Source organism: Stegostoma tigrinum, chromosome 3, assembly GCF_030684315.1.
Source record: "Stegostoma tigrinum isolate sSteTig4 chromosome 3, sSteTig4.hap1, whole genome shotgun sequence".
Taxonomy (NCBI): Eukaryota; Metazoa; Chordata; class Chondrichthyes; order Orectolobiformes; family Stegostomatidae; genus Stegostoma; species Stegostoma tigrinum.
In genome coordinates this window covers 68,551,764-68,568,038 of record NC_081356.1, presented here as the reverse complement: position 1 = coordinate 68,568,038, position 16,275 = coordinate 68,551,764, and the positions used below count along the sequence as shown (strand labels likewise).

The 16,275-nt window shown below is 40.4% G+C and overlaps 1 protein-coding gene across 1 annotated transcript in view; it reads left to right on the top strand.

Moving 5' to 3' along the window:
* tmc1 (transmembrane channel-like 1) overlaps positions 1 to 9,190 on the top strand; it is a 100,289-nt gene extending 91,099 nt beyond the window's left edge. The window contains exons 23-24 of the mRNA XM_059644661.1: positions 2,344 to 2,431; positions 4,969 to 9,190. Coding sequence (XP_059500644.1) covers positions 2,344 to 2,431; positions 4,969 to 5,225 — 345 coding nt within the window. The 3' untranslated portion in view covers positions 5,226 to 9,190. The remainder of the gene's footprint in view (positions 1 to 2,343; positions 2,432 to 4,968) is intronic.
* The last annotated feature ends 7,085 nt before the right edge of the window (positions 9,191 to 16,275 follow it).

Genomic DNA, 16,275 nt, shown 5'->3' with positions numbered 1-16,275 from the left:
ACCTTCACCCATTGCTTATTAATGATCTATCTGCCTTAAACAGATTCAGTTGTCTGCTTGCACCAACATTCGAGAAAGGTTGTTCCAAAGATTCTGAATCCTTTACGACAAAATAAATTCTCCTCATTGCTGTCTAAAATAGTGACAACTTTTTAAAAAATGGTGACGCCCCAGTTGTAGAATCTCCCAAAAGAGGAAACATCCACATGCATACTGTGAAGCCTATCCTTTCCATTTCCTTCTGTTAACCCAGCAATAAAGTTTCAAGTTCTGGATGTGAGTTTGCTCGCTGAGCTGGAAGGTACATTTTCAGACGTTTCGTCACCATTCTAGGTAACATCATCAGTGAGCCTCCGGTGAAGCGCTGGTGTTATGTCCCGCTTTCTATTTATCTGTTTAGGTTTCCTTGGGTTGGTGATGTCATTTCCTGCATTGGTGATGTCATTTCTTGTTCTTTTTCTCAGAGGGTGGTAGATGGGTTCCAAATCAATGTGTTTGTTGATGGAGTTCCGGTTGGAATGCCATGCTTGTAGGAATTCTCGTGCTTGTCTCTGTTTGGCTTGTCCTAGGATGGATGTGTTGTCCCAATCCCAGGACAAGCCAAACAGAGACACGCACGAGAATTCTTAGAAGCATGGCATTCCAACCGGAACTCCATCAACAAACACATTGATTTGGAACCCATCTACCACCCTCTGAGAAAAAGAACAAGAAATGACATCACCAATGCAGGAAATGACATCACCAACCCAAGGAAACCTAAACAGATAAATAGAAAGCGGGACATAACACCAGCACTTCACCGGAGGCTCACTGATGATGTTACCTAGAGTGGTGACGAAACGTCTGAAAACGAACCTTCCAGCTCAGTGAGCAAACTCACATCCAGAACCTCAAGCTGAGCTACAAATCTTCTCAAAACTCGCTAAAGTTTCAAGTGAACTATTTGTAGTTTGAAGTAAGAGACAAGTTATTTAGTATCCTTAGTTGTTGTGGAAAACAGTAAGGAAAGCTGGCTCACTAAAACATTAGAGATAGTAGGAACTGCAGATGCTGGAGAATCTGAGGTAACAAGGTGTAGAGCTGGATGAACACAGCAGGCCAAGCATAATCAGAGGAGCAGGAAGGCTCATGTTTCAAGCCTTGAAGAAGGGTCTAGGCCAGAAATGTCAGCTTTCCTGCTCCTCTGATGCTACTTGGCCTGCTGTGTTCATCCAGCTCTACACCTTGTTAACTCACTAAAACATTAATTCCTTCTGCAGGGTTTTGGTTTGCAATCACTTATTTTTTGATTTTTAAGTGGTTTGAATCACCCCCAGATCCATGGTTCTGGACACGACTTATGTGAAATGAAGAGGACAGTAGACAGATGTTTCAGGGCACTTGTGTTTATTTCAAATACAAAAGGTAAGTAGAATACAAGAAAAATAGGTAAATGCAATAAACAAGGAAATTGACACAATTAATTATGCAGAGAAAAGTTGTAATATTAAATGCACTGTTAGCTAGATTAACACTATTAAAAACTTATCCTACTGACACACACTGAAAACACCAGTTTTAATTACAGTCTTCAATCAGAATTCCTACATTGGGGGCCCAATGCACACTACATTGTCACCACCTGCCTTCCCCTCCCTGCTAGTTAGGTAAGAACTTTGCAATCTTGGGAATTTATGCTAATCACTCAAAACTGGTTTTGAAGTCTGCCCGGTTGCTGAGGTTCTTGCTGTCAGTTTTCTTGGTTTGGAACAGGCCTGTGTCAGGAAGCTTTTGTTTGAGTAGAACTTGGTTGGCCTCCCCCCTCTCAGACGCCCTTTGATCTGGTGATGCTTTTGGTTCAGCTTACCGATTCAGCTTTGCTGTTCAGGCTCTCGATTTGGCTTCTCTTGGGTCTTGTTTCAGTAGCTGCTGGTTGGGGTAGAAGCCTGTGGGAAGCTGTTTGTGCAGAAGCTTGTTGTTGAAAAAACCATTCTCAGGTGAGAACCCGGCTGGCAGTTATACTGACTATGTGCTGCATGAAACTTTCAATTTCGAACAGAGCGGTAATATCTAATATATTCTTAATTCTTCTCAGTGAGAAAAAAAGGTCAGATATGCCTCAAACATAGTAAAAACGTGCAAGTGTACGGGTAAAATGCATAAGAATGGCATTAATTCAAGATACTGGTTTGATGTGGATGTGATGGACTGAATGACCTTCTTTGTTTTAACACTTCTGTGATTTGTCTGTGAATAAGACTCCTTTCATAATACTTAGTCGAGTGCAAATTGAATATAATCTGTGCTGTCTTTAGTTACACTAAACGGATACTAATTTGTTTTTGTTGAAATTATTGGTAGCAAAGTGATGAAAATAAAAAGAGAAACAAAAAGAATGCCAAAGCTGCAGCGAATCAGATGGAAGAACTGCAGAATTCCTTGCAGAACGGTAAGGAAAAGGAATCTGGGTGAACTGTAAAAGATGCTGTATTGACTTGTTTTCTGTGGCTTTGCACAGATACATGCCTTATTCCCTTACTTATGTACAGAAAAAAAAGGCTTTTTACACAGTCAGCTGAGAAATTATAAACTATATCACACTTAAGGAAGCCATTGAAGCTACAATTCTGTTTAGTCGTTTAAAGAGCTATTCCACTACACAAGGTCATGCTTGCCCTATACCCCTGCAAGTATTTCCTTTTTACATTTTATTCAATTCCTCTTTAAATATTAAAGTTGAATTTGTTTCATCCACTCTTTCATAAGGTGAATTCCAGCTCATTAAAATTAAATTCTCCAGCAACATAGGTAATGTCAAATTGCCTGACTTCAATTTAGAAACTTCTGCATGATTCTTGCTTCTCCCTCTACGGAATATGGATGATAGAACTTTATTCGTCTCTATAACTTCTAACTAACAATGAAGGAAGAGAACTAATGCAGACTTTCTTCATGAGGGCTTAACAAATTGAATATTAGGCCTTACTTTAAAGAAAATGCTATTGACCTATGAATGATATAGAGAAGTCAAATTTGCAGTCATTCGGTTTCCTGTTTGGTCTTCAAGGGCTTATTAAGTTTTCTTTTGAATCCTGTACTAAGCCAGAAAGCCATAAACTCCCCAAATGCACTTTGTGTTCAGCCCATATACAAATTATAAAATTGAAGTAAACATTAGCTTATAAATAAGGACTAACAGATTTATTTCATAGTTTCTCTATGGTGCTAAATTGTCTGAGTACCTCTTTAAAAAGGGCTAGACTTGAGGTTCTCTCCACACTGTCTTCATGGGGATTAGGTTTTTGAGAAGGAGACGGGTACTGGGAGTAAGGAAAGTTCCATGTCCATAAGCCCATCTCCTGCCTACCATATTTCATTTCCAGATGAGTGGGGTGCAATGGTGTCAGGAACACTCAAATCCAGTTGGTTAGTGAAACACTGGCCCAGTGCATCAGCTCTCAAATCTTCACCCTTCATTCCACCGACATGCCTTCCATGCTCTGTTATACCCCATGCCTTGGCAATATTGCCCAATGCCACTCACACGTATTCACAATACTCCTCAGGAGTTACTTAATTGCAATACAAAGGTTTTGAAATAGATATGTGAAAAAATTCTAGCAATCCAGTCGAGCTGTCATTCATACACACCATACTAAAAGAAAGACCCAATGAAAAGGATCTTAAATCCACTTCAAGTGGTCATTACATTGCAAAAACAAACAAGCATCTGTTCAGCGCATCAAAGATAGATAATCCTTTAATAACATTTCAAAACTTACAATCCAAATATATACATTACCTGCTGAAATAAGTGTTATTTTACAATTTTCATAACTTAGCTAAGCATTCATAGTAGGCTCAGCCATCAAATTACCCCATCATAGCTCCATGCAATAAAAGAACTTTTTGTATAACTGCAAAGAAACTAGATTGTTAGGCAAAGACTTTCAGCAGAAGAAAGCTGAGTTTATTGGTTTCTCACATATGACTCAGTTTCCTCTAGAATGCCGTACCTGCATCTAATTATAGAAGGAATCTTACTCCACAAATTGTGTGCAGAACCTTTGAATGGTGAATATAATGAATAGACGACTCTGGAACAGAAATTGAGGGAGGAATCTTGAAATCAGGTCCTGCATTCTGTTTGTAAAGACTTCCAAATCAGCCCAGCTTAGCAAAAATCCAGGTCCATATACCTAAGTCGAGAAAACCTTAGAAAGTCCCTATTTTAGATCAGCTTAAAGTTTGCCCTGCTTGGTTTTACAGTTCAAAAGTATGGGAAGTGAGAAATTTATCATCAGCTTACACAAAAGACTGTGAGCTGTCATCATGTAAACTTCACACTGATCTGCAACCTATGAACCATTCTCCTGAAATTTGGATTGTTCAAAAACAATAGTAAGGTCCTTCAGCATTGATATGAGAAGCTTGGAGCACTAACTTGAGTAGAGACAAACAGTCTATTCTGAATATGATGTGACAGAGCCAATTTTAATTTCCCTACAGTGTAGGGAAATTCCCATAATGACTGTGGTGTTCTTTTCAGCTTCACCTCCAGCAGTTTTTAATTTCCCTACAATGTATCGAAATTTCCATAATGTCTGTGGAGGTACTTCTCAGTTTCACCTGAGAGAGGGGAGACTCACTCAATAAAATTGGTACAGTTTACGTCCCTGATTTCAATGGTCAGTGAGGTAAAAATTGCACACTGTATATTTGAAAATAAATTTATTTGCGTTTACCCTGATATTTATAGCTTGTAGCTCTAGAAGAAAAGCAAAACTGTAATATGATTCAGCAAATTGTAGTTACAACAGGATGTTCATGCAGAGATACACTTGCTGTTGTTTTAAATGGTTGCAGGTCATACGTCAGTATAGATTTTGCTTAATTATACACTGTGCCCTGCCATAAAGTGAGAAAAACTTTTAAAAGTAATTTTTTAAACTAATCAACCATGAAATTTTCTTATTTACCATTCAGCCAATGAAAGAGCAACAGGCAGAGATGCAGATAAAAAAGCAAATGCAGTTAATTCTTCAAACCACCCTCCTGCTCAAGGAGCCTATCCACCCAATGGAAGAAGAATGAGACTTGCTGTTCCACCACATGTAGCCGTGACTCGACCACCAAGGCCAAGAGGACCTGGCCAGTTGCCAGGACGACTTCATTATCCTGGACCACAACAGTCCCATGGAGCTCACCCGAGGATGCCCAGGACTGGTGCTGCTTTTAGATAATGTGAGAAAATATGGCTGAAAGCAAACTTACTTTATTTTAAACCTAAGATAAAATTAATTTTAAAATGTGCTAACGTTTTGAGTGATTCCTTGTGAATAAAATACATGAGTCGAGAACAAAGCAACCATATCGTGTAATAAAGCTGTGTGGGCACTCACTGGTAGAATAAACTCTAACTGAATTCAGTATATATATTACAATAATACTTCTTAGTGACTTTGTTAATAGTGTCTAAGAAGACTTAGTATCCAAGAATTTGGAATAAATCATAATTTTTCTGATTTGCAAGATCCTTTGCTGCTTAAACCATAGACACTAAACAGGCAGTGAAAAAGTAGTTATTATTAGACTAAGCTGTGGAATTGCATCAACAGTGAAATTCACTAAGTATCTGTATTGATAAATAACATTCATACAATAGCTGTGTCAGCAATTCTCTGTGTTGTGATGAGACTACGTAAAGCTTTAATAATCCTCTATTAGAGTACTGTGCGCAGCCTTGGGTTTCTTGTTGTCAGAAAGATGTTGAATTATTAGACAAGGTAAGATACAAATTACCTAGTCTAATAATTCAACACCTTTCTTACATCAAGATACAAATTCACTTGCATCTGGTGCGAGGAAAAATAAATACTAAGAAGGGATAAAATGGGCCTTTAAGTATGTGCCAACATAATTGAAGTACTGAATTGAAAAGAGACAGACAAATACAGGAAAAATGCTGCTAAATGTACTTGGGAATATTTATTTGCATGGCAACAGGGGTTAACCACATTCCTGTGAGTCTGGAGTCATATATAGCCCAGACCAGGTTAGAACAGCAATTCTCGTTCCCGGAAAGATGTTAATGAAACAGCTGATTTTTAAAGGGCAATTGATTATGCTTTCATGGTATTTATAAGGCTAACTCAGATTCCTCTATCTGCCCCAGTGGGAATCAAACCCATGTGCCCAGCACATTAACCTGGGGCTTTGGATTAATAGTTCAGTGACATTGCCACATTACCTGGTGAATTAGTTATCCATCTTGAGTTTGGTTGAACCACATAGATTTTGTTGTCTCTGTCTTCTGATACTTTGCAATTCTTCTTTTGACTTTCATTGCAACTTGCGCAACTGCAGTAAACACCGCTTTGTTGAATAACGCATCATGTGTCTCTGCACAATGGCTCCCTCTACTGGACAATGACAGCATACCAATGTTGTTTATTTCACTCAGCGTGGAAATAGTCTTTGAGATATGAAGGGCTATGATACCATTGCTGAGATATATGAATTTGATGTTGTAGTCCTGCATGATCAACTCAGTGGCATGGTCCTGCAACATACCCAACCTTGAAGATATGCTTATGAAAATGATCTATTCGTAGATGTGCAAATATTGATGACGAAAGCCTGATGTAATTACCAACATAGTCAGTGCTTCATGATAATGAGTAGAGGGATACTTCCATCATAGAGATACATGCCCCAATGTTCACAAATGTGGAAAAAGTGCTTCCTGTTCTTTGTATTCAGTTTCTGACAATAGCCATGACATGTAAATGTAGATCATTCACTTCCTTCAATGTTCTGTGAAAGTGTAATTCCAAAGGAATTTTCTGATGCATCTGCCGTAACATATGGGTTGAAATGGATGTGGATCAAAGGTGAGAGATAGCAGGATCTGCGGATGCTGGAGAATCTGAGATAACAAGGTGTAGAGCTGGATGAACACAGCAGGCCGAGCAGCATCAGAGGAGCAGGAAGGCTGACGTTTCAGGTCTAGACTCTTCTTCAGAAATGCTCAGAGGGAGGGGTAGGCATCCTTAGAGGCTTCGCAGTGGGGTTAAAATTGTTTCAGAGATAGCATTTCTGAAGAAAGGTCTAGGCCTGAAACGTCAGGATCAAAGGTGATGTTATTTTCTCCTTCAATCTATAAAATGCTGTCTGCCGTGCAATTGTTCGTTCCCATTTTACACTTTGTGTTCTCTCCATACTCAGGGATGGAAGTTGGTAATCATTGCAACAATTGCATATGAGATGGAACAGCAAGCTCTTGAATGACTTTGAACCTATGAGTAGGCTTTCCTACAGGCTATTACTTTTTAGCCCTAGAAAGTCAAACTTAAATGCCCCAAATCTATAGTTGTGCCTGTTGAGCACAAATTGTGATATGTAAATCAAGTGAGCATTATTGATAATCACTGATAGTGTTTTACTTTGTCTCTTCCACGGACAGCAATGCCATCAAATAACATTTCCATGCCCTGACAAGATGGAAGAAACAATCTTCTGGAATGTACTATGTCCACATTTTTATATGTATACCATTCTGTGCTACTAAAACACATCTTTCTGAGTAACTCAAGCTTGTAAGATGCTAACGTTGCTCAACTAGAAGCATCTAGAAAGAGCTGTATTAATATTGAGCTTTGTGGAAGATGGAGTCATGAAATGATGCTGATTTTCTTGGATTGCGGGAAGTTGTTACTTGTCTGGGTTGATGACTTTATTGATGGTCTTAAGTCGACATACAGTCTAAATTTGGCATTTTTGTGTTGTATCATAATTGGCTTGATAGTTACGGCAATAAGTTAATGAACTCAAATATGGCATTTGCGTACAGTGATTTCAGCTCCTCTAACACTGAGATAGATTGTGAATGGCAACTGTTACAAGTTTTGCACGTGAAGAAATTGACATGTCAATGTGAAGTGCAGAACATCTTAATCTTCTCAAGTCTGTTCAATAAGGAAATGCATTTGCTGGTACAAAATTTGAGTCTTGCTGAAAGGCGACACATTTTGGCACTACTCAAAGAAAGAAAGAAAGATATCAACACATGCAATCTGCTCTGAGACAATGTGTGAGTAGCATCTTCCTGTGGACACTACTGTAACCAGTCTGTCCATCTCTGTCTTGATCTCTGAAATCTGTTGATCCCATGACATGGCTGCACTTGGAGAAGAAATAAACAGTGTTGGAGCCAGAATATTTCAACTTTTCTCTAAGATCCTCTTCAACATTAACTTTGTTGCACATTTGTACACCTCTGAACTCTGCAGAAATGACACAAGTGTAACAGATTTTATTCAGTGTCTTAAATGTGGACCCATACTTATAGTTCTAGCTTCTAGCCATTTCTGCAGTTTGTTTACTTCACCCTGAGTCACTGAACCTCGCTAAAGGAACATAATCAATTCCTTCATGATTCATGTGTCCTCATGTGACTCTGCAGGCCAATTCTGGAGCTGTAAGCCAGTGGGAAAAGAGGACGGCATTGTCCTAAGGAAAGGGGGCATGTTGAGGAGTAGGGGGTGGAATTGTTCTTGAATCAGGATTCTGCTCTCTGTCATTTTTGCTTTTGTTTCTCTTCCATAAACCCCAGAGTTTATGGGGTCAGTTTTCAACAGCGTTATGCTTAATGTTTCCCCTTATAGGACAGATAAGAACAATATGTGACATATTAAGAAAATGAAATCTCATTTTTAAGATGGATCTGGGGGAGAGTTTTTCTTGCTTGAAGAGTTGTTAATTGCTGGAATTCCTTTCACAGAAAACAGTTGGGGTTTGGTGTTTCCAATTGAGAATGTTGTGTATATCATTCTTATTGAACCAGTCCTGATGCTTGCGAGCTTCAAACCTAATGCATTTCCCTTGGCTTACAAATTTGATTTTTTCCCAAGACTCTTCCTCACTACCACCTTCAAATCTTCTGTGTGCAAGACAAGAAAACAAAAGTTGCACCTGGAATGGTTCCATTGTTTTTACATTCTGAAAAATGTGGGCTGTTAAAACTTTTCATGGACTCCTTTGAAGGTCATGCATGTTTGGGTGCCAATGTTGGCTCATGGTGGAACGTAATCAATACATAAAGTGTTAGTAATTATATTGTGTGCCTATTTCAAGTCATCATTTGTTTGCATGATTAATTATTTTAATATTCACTAGTACTCAAGTAACATTTTCTCTTTCAGAATTAATTGATTTATTCATTATTAATGTTGACCAGGTATATTCTGACATTTTCATATAATTTGGTTCGTAAGCTTAAAGCTTTGTATCTATTTATAATTCTGTCAATTTGACCTTGAACTGATTTTAATTCATTTATTTTAGTTTTCCTCTCCATGGAACTCTTCTAAAATTGCAGCTTTGACTAATTCTGTCTACATTGTATCATCCTCATTTTACGAAGTGATGTTAATGTGTTGAAATAAATTAGAAAGACTAGAAAATAAACCACCAGATTTTAGCTTCATTGAATAACGTCATGAAGTAATTTGCTACAGCTCTTAAGAATAACAAGGTTGCTTTTGCTTAAAGGCTAAAGGTCATTTCATAAAGGACACTCATTGCTCAGAGAGCTCATAATTAAGTTGTTATTAGGAATCATTATTCATTTGTAGCCACACTCGCCTGCTCCTTGATTCCTCCTAGTGATATTCTCGCTGTTAGCAAGCTGTAGGAATGAGCAAGAGGTCCCTTAGATATGGTAATCAGCAGCATAAGATATGTTTTAGGAATCTAATGGGAAACAAAGGAAAAACTAGCGCAGTGTGGATCACTGTGGGGAAAACAGCAGGCCAGGCAGCATGAGAGGAGCAGGAAAGCTGACGTTTCAGGTTGGGATCCTTCTTCAGAAATGGGGGAGGGGAAGGAGGCAGTGCAATAAATAGAGAGGTGGAGGTGTTGGGCAGGGCAAGGTATGTGGGATGGTGATAGCAGGTAGGTAGTGGTAGGGATTGGCCAGTGAGGTGGGAAGAGTGGACGGGTGGGAGAGAAGATGGATAAGTCAAGGAGGCAGGGATGAGAGGGAGGGTTTGTCTTGGGATGAGGCCAGGCATGGGGAGATTTTGAAGCTAGTAAAGGTGGGAAGGCGATAGGTGCGTGCAAGTGGGTAGTGGTGGGGTCTTGGTCAGTGAAGTGGGAGGAATGGATAGGTGGGAGAGAAGATGGACAGGTCAAGGAAGTGGGGATGAGAGGGAGGGTCGGTCTTGGGATGAGGCCAGGGGTGGGGAGATTTTGAAGCTGGTGAAGTCCACATTGAGACCATTGGGCTGTAGGCTCCCAAGGTGCTGCTCCTCCAGTTTCTGGGTGGGATCGTTGTGACACTGGAGGAGATCCAGGATGGACATGTCGTCCAGGGAGTGGGAGGGGGAGTTGAAGTGGTTTGCGACTGGGAGGTGTTGTCGTTTGCCACAAACCGAACGTAGGTGTTCCACAAAGCGGCCTCCTAGCGTCCACTTGGTCTCACTGACGTATAGCGGATACAGTGGATGCCAGAATCTCCCTCTGTAAGTTTTGACCCATTCACAATTTCCAAATCTTCCGGAGCCAACACCCATCCAGCATACCATGGCCACCCTTAGGCTTGCTCCTGCTCCTTCATCTTCACTAGCTCACTTCATGACCCTATTCTGTTTTCCAATCTCAAAATACAGTTTTTGCCCTCCGTGCCCCCCCCACTTCCTCTGTCCCAGTTGCCTATCTACAGTCCCCAGGATCCTTTGAGCACCAAGTACAACCTTTAAGCTCCTTGCCTTACCTCTCAATGCTTACCTGTTGATCCCCTTTCCTTTGAATTCCAGCTGCTTCACTTGGTCAGGTTGCATGGATTGGGCAGTTGCATCCGTTGCACTATGACTTGTAGAAAACAACTACACGTTGCAAGACCGGTTATAAATGAGACTCCTCATGAGCTGAGTGGATCAGTCAAAATGAACTGTAATAGTTCAAACAAAGAATCACCTTGGTTATAAAGCAACCAGGCCACTGAAGAAGTCTGTGTTCACTAGAGTTGTCAGGAAGAAGTCAATCTTATAGGTGATTAGGTTCTTGCAACATTTTGTTCAAGCTTTTGCCTGGAAAGGTTATGTCCTTGAGTGTAATTCCAGTGCACTGGGTTGGTAATGTGTATTTATGGTAAAGGACTGAAAAGATGTCCTCAACTATTATGGTCAGGAAGGACGATCTGGCTGAGAAGTTCTAAGAACTTAGTACCAAAGCATTAAGTTGATGGCAGGGCTCCGGCCCAATTAATTTCCTCCTCCCACCTTTCTAAAGATTCTGCCCAGGGCTTCATCGTTCAGGATCACAAGAGCTTAAAAGCAGTGCCTCAGAATGAAAGAGAGAAGGCTAATGGGAATTTTATGAAAAATGGAATGGAATATTAAAACGAGAATGTTTGAAAACTAATAAAATGTGAGGCTGGACGAACACAGCAGGCCAAGCAGCATCTCAGGAGCACAAAAGCTGACGTTTCGGGCCTAGACCCTTCATCAGAGAGGGGGATGGGGGGAGGGAACTGGAATAAATAGGGAGACAGGGGGAGGCGGACCGAAGATGGAGAGTAAAGAAGATAGGTGGAGAGAGTGTAGGTGGGGAGGTAGGGAGGGGATAGGTCAGTCCAGGGAAGACGGACAGGTCAAGGAGGTGGGATGAGGTTAGTAGGTAGCGGGGGGTGCGGCTTGGGGTGGGAGGAAGGGATGGGTGAGAGGAAGAACCAGTTAGGGAGGCAGAGACAGGTTGGACTGGTTTTGGGATGCAGTGGGTGGGGGGGAAGAGCTGGGCTGGTTGTGTGGTGCAGTGGGGGGAGGGGACGAACTGGGCTGGTTGAGGGATGCAGTAGGGGAAGGGGAGATTTTGAAACTGGTGAAGTCCACATTGATACCATATGGCTGCAGGGTTCCCAGGCGGAATATGAGTTGCTGTTCCTGCAACCTTCGGGTGGCATCATTGTGGCAGTGCAGGAGGCCCATGATGGACATGTCATCAAGAGAATGGGAGGGGGAGTGGAAATGGTTTGCGACTGGGAGGTGCAGTTGTTTTTTGCGAACTGAGCGGAGGTTCGCAAAAAACAACTGCACCTCCCAGTCGCAAACCATTTCCACTCCCCCTCCCATTCTCTTGATGACATGTCCATCATGGGCCTCCTGCACTGCCACAATGATGCCACCCGAAGGTTGCAGGAACAGCAACTCATATTCCGCCTGGGAACCCTGCAGCCATATGGTATCAATGTGGACTTCACCAGTTTCAAAATCTCCCCTTCCCCTACTGCATCCCTCAACCAGCCCAGTTCGTCCCCTCCCCCCACTGCACCACACAACCAGCCCAGCTCTTCCCCCCCACCCACTGCATCCCAAAACCAGTCCAACCTGTCTCTGCCTCCCTAACCGGTTCTTCCTCTCACCCATCCCTTCCTCCCACCCCAAGCCGCACCCCCCGCTACCTACTAACCTCATCCCACCTCCTTGACCTGTCCGTCTTCCCTGGACTGACCTATCCCCTCCCTACCTCCCCACCTACACTCTCTCCACCTATCTTCTTTACTCTCCATCTTCGGTCCGCCTCCCCCTCTCTCCCTATTTATTCCAGTTCCCTCCCCCCATCCCCCTCTCTGATGAAGGGTCTAGGCCCGAAACGTCAGCTTTTGTGCTCCTGAGACGCTGCTTGGCCTGCTGTGTTCGTCCAGCCTCACATTTTATTATCTTGGAATCTCCAGCATCTGCAGTTCCCATTATCTCTAATGTTTGAAAACTGACTTAAGGAGAATAAAATATAAAATGTTGCCATTGGAGGGCAGTATTGTTCTCTACAAGGTTTGAAAAACAAAAGGGCAGGAATTGTTCTGAATTAGTTTATTGTCAACGTACAAGAGGAAAAACAGGGCCTTTGAAAGGCACTTTCTTAGACGGAGAAACAGTAATACTAGTAGTAAGATGGTTCAAAATATCTCACTTGCAAGTTTTTTTTTCTTTCCCCACTGGTGCTTTAAAATAATGCCTTTTAAATATCTTGATCCTTGCACAGAAGTATGTTGACAGTGAAAGTTAAGTCTTCAAATCAACAGTGGGAGTGAAGGCTGATGATGCTGAGGTTGGATGTTGAAGCGGATGAAGCAAATGAATTAGGAATAAAAAGACATAACTTTATCAAGATACTTTTACGTTGTCCTAACACATTGCTTAATATTGACACCAGCTATGCCCTAATGACTAAGCCTGTTGAGATTCTCTTCACTTTTTGAATCATGTTTTCCAGAAAAAAAACTCACCTAACCCAAGGCGCTGTATAATTGCAGCAAGGCATTCCTGTTGCTATACTTGATTCCTCTCACAATGAGGGCCAACATACCATTTGTCGTCTTCTTTGCCTGTTACACCTACATATTTGCCTTCATTGACTGGCAGACCCTCAGGTCTCATTGCACCTTCTCCTTTCCCAGTCTATCATCAGTCAGATAATAATTTGCCTTTAGTCATTTTCTTTTGTTTCTGATTGTGCCGCAAGGTGAGAGTCGTGTGGAGAAAATTAATTTTCAAGTTCTGCATCCAGATTTGGCCATTTGCGTTCCTTTTCACGTAAGCAAAATCTGTTTGAACGGTCTGATGCTTAGAAATGTGGTTAAAATGCTGGACCACTAAATACACCTTAGCTCACTTGGCTAGATTCAGAGTTGCGATGTAAGTTATTTTTCAGCTGTATAAATTTAAGGTGTTTATTTCATTGATACTTTTTTTTTAAACCAAAGTTAATATTATGTAACATGCTTTTTAAAAATGGTTACCAGACAGTTTAAAAATGGTTAACAGACAGATTTTGATTGCACAGTTGGAATATTGTAGTAATAAACACAAAACTATCTTATTGTCACTCATTTTCTTTTGAATTTAGAACATGAGGATATAAGAACAAAAAGCATAAGTAGGCTGCTCTGTCATTTAATACTGGCGTGACTGATCGCATCTCAACCTCAACATTACTTTCCTGGTTGCTCTCCATGACCCTACAACTCATTACTCGTTAAACATCTGTCTATCTTCTTCTTTACCCAATGGCCCACATCCACTGCACTCCAGGTTAGTGAATTCCACAGATTCATGATCTTTCAAGAGAAATAACTTCTCCTCAGCTCTTTTTTAAATCTGCTACCCTTTACCCCAAAACTGTGATCTCTCATTCTAGATTGCCTCACATGAGGAAACATCCTCTATATGTCTCGTGTCAACCCCTTTTAGCATCTTATATATCTCAATTAGATCTCCTGTCAATCTTCTATATTCCATAAAGTATAGACCTAAACGATTTAATCTTTCTTCTGGAATTAATACAATGAATCCCCTCTAAATGATCTCCAATACAACTATATCCGTCCTTAAGTAAGGAGACCAAAATTGTTTGTCATACTCCAGTGTGGTCTCACTTATGCCATTGTATAGTTGCAACAACACTTCCCTATGTTTATACACTCTTCCTTTTGCAATAAATGCCAACTTTGGACCTTCTATGTGCTGTTCAAAAGCTGAGTTATATATAGAAAGTAGGTTATGGGATATGATATTAGGAAGCTTTAATTGGAAATTATAGAAATAATTGGATTTCACTGCTCTGAAGTGTAATTCTTGTAATATAACACAGACCTTCTCTTGTCTTATTTCATCTAACCCTATCAAATATCCTTCTATTTGGCTCTTCATCATGAATTATGATTTTGAATGTGATTGCTGAAAGTTTGAAGAAAGAAAATTCAAATGTAACTTTCAAAAGGGAATTGGATTGATGCTAGAAAGTGAAAAAATGGGGAGAAAGCATGAAAATGTGACAAATTAAAGTGACACAGGCAACTGAGTCTGAATGGTCTCTTTTGCTACAAAACCATTCTGCACATCCTTTTTTTAGCATCTGCAGGCATAACAAGCTGAATTAGGAAAGTTTGTTTGCAAAGCATTTTCAGAATGTTATTGGAACTCAAGTGACATGAAGTATAGCGAGAAATGTGGAGGAATCATTCACAAAGTCCAATGAGGCCTATGCTGAATGAGAATAACTTTCTGTATCTTTTAACAAAAGTCCTAAGATTGGATACTTTATAATTGTTTTACTTAAAATAGAGGAGGCTGAGAGATGTTGAAATTGCACTTAAGGAGTATACAATAATGATAGGCTTGGTCAGAATGTACAGAGAAGACCTATTTCTCAAGTGGAGAAATCATTACTGGGGACACTGAAGGTGGCTGGCTGAAGGATTAGAGGGGGCATGAAGAAAAACGGTTTCAACTTAGAGGCTGGTGGTGTGTGGACTTTACTGCCCAGTTTGGTGGTTGAGGTGGAAAACCTCAATTAATTTAAAAGGAAACTAGCTCGCTCTTAAAGAGCTTAAATCTGCAAAGCTACAGACCAGGTGTTGGATAGCAAGATTAGGGTGGGCAGCTGGATTATTCCCTGAGTGCAGACATGATGGGCTGAATGGTCTCTTTCTGTGTTGCAACCTTTCTATTGTTCTCTTGTTCTAATAACCAAAATAATCTAATCAATTCCTCAAGCAATGTGATTATCTAAGTCCAAAATTCTCCTGTGCAATGGCAGCAACTATAAGGAAAGAAAAAACAGAAATACATGGAAATGAATGTATTGACCTTGATGGAGCTCCATTAAAAAAAGACATATGAGATCAGTCACATCAGTATGTCTCATTTGCAAGTTTTTCTGGCTTTTCCTTGCATGAGTGAGTTGTATACGCGATGTTCGTAAACATGAAGTAGTCACTTATTTACTGAAGTTCATTCATAACTCACTTGCAAAGTCCCTCGCATTACATGTGCACATTGACTGAGAATAGATGCACCTGAACCTACACCAGTGCTTTAATTAACAGCATAAACTATGTTGATGTTCTTACCAAATTAACACAGTCATATTATCAATTACAAATACTTGCTATCAAGTTATTGTGGTGATTGTTCCTATGGGAAGACTGATTGCTCAGATGAAATAACAATTCATGTTCATTTCACTTGCAGAACACAAGGGATTTCTTGTTACGACATTACATTAACATTGACTCTTTCAATCCCAAATGTTTCAGGCCTCGCAGATGCTTAATCTAAGACGGACAGATCTCTTGAGAATAGACTTGCCTTTACCCTTTTAAGTAACATCTTAGAAATCAGCACCACATGTTTTTCAGATAATAATTTTACAGAGTAATTCTCAGAAGGCAAATGAGCAGAAGTTGTTGTACTTACTAGTCTAATGACGGCCATGTCAGTACCATTCTGATTC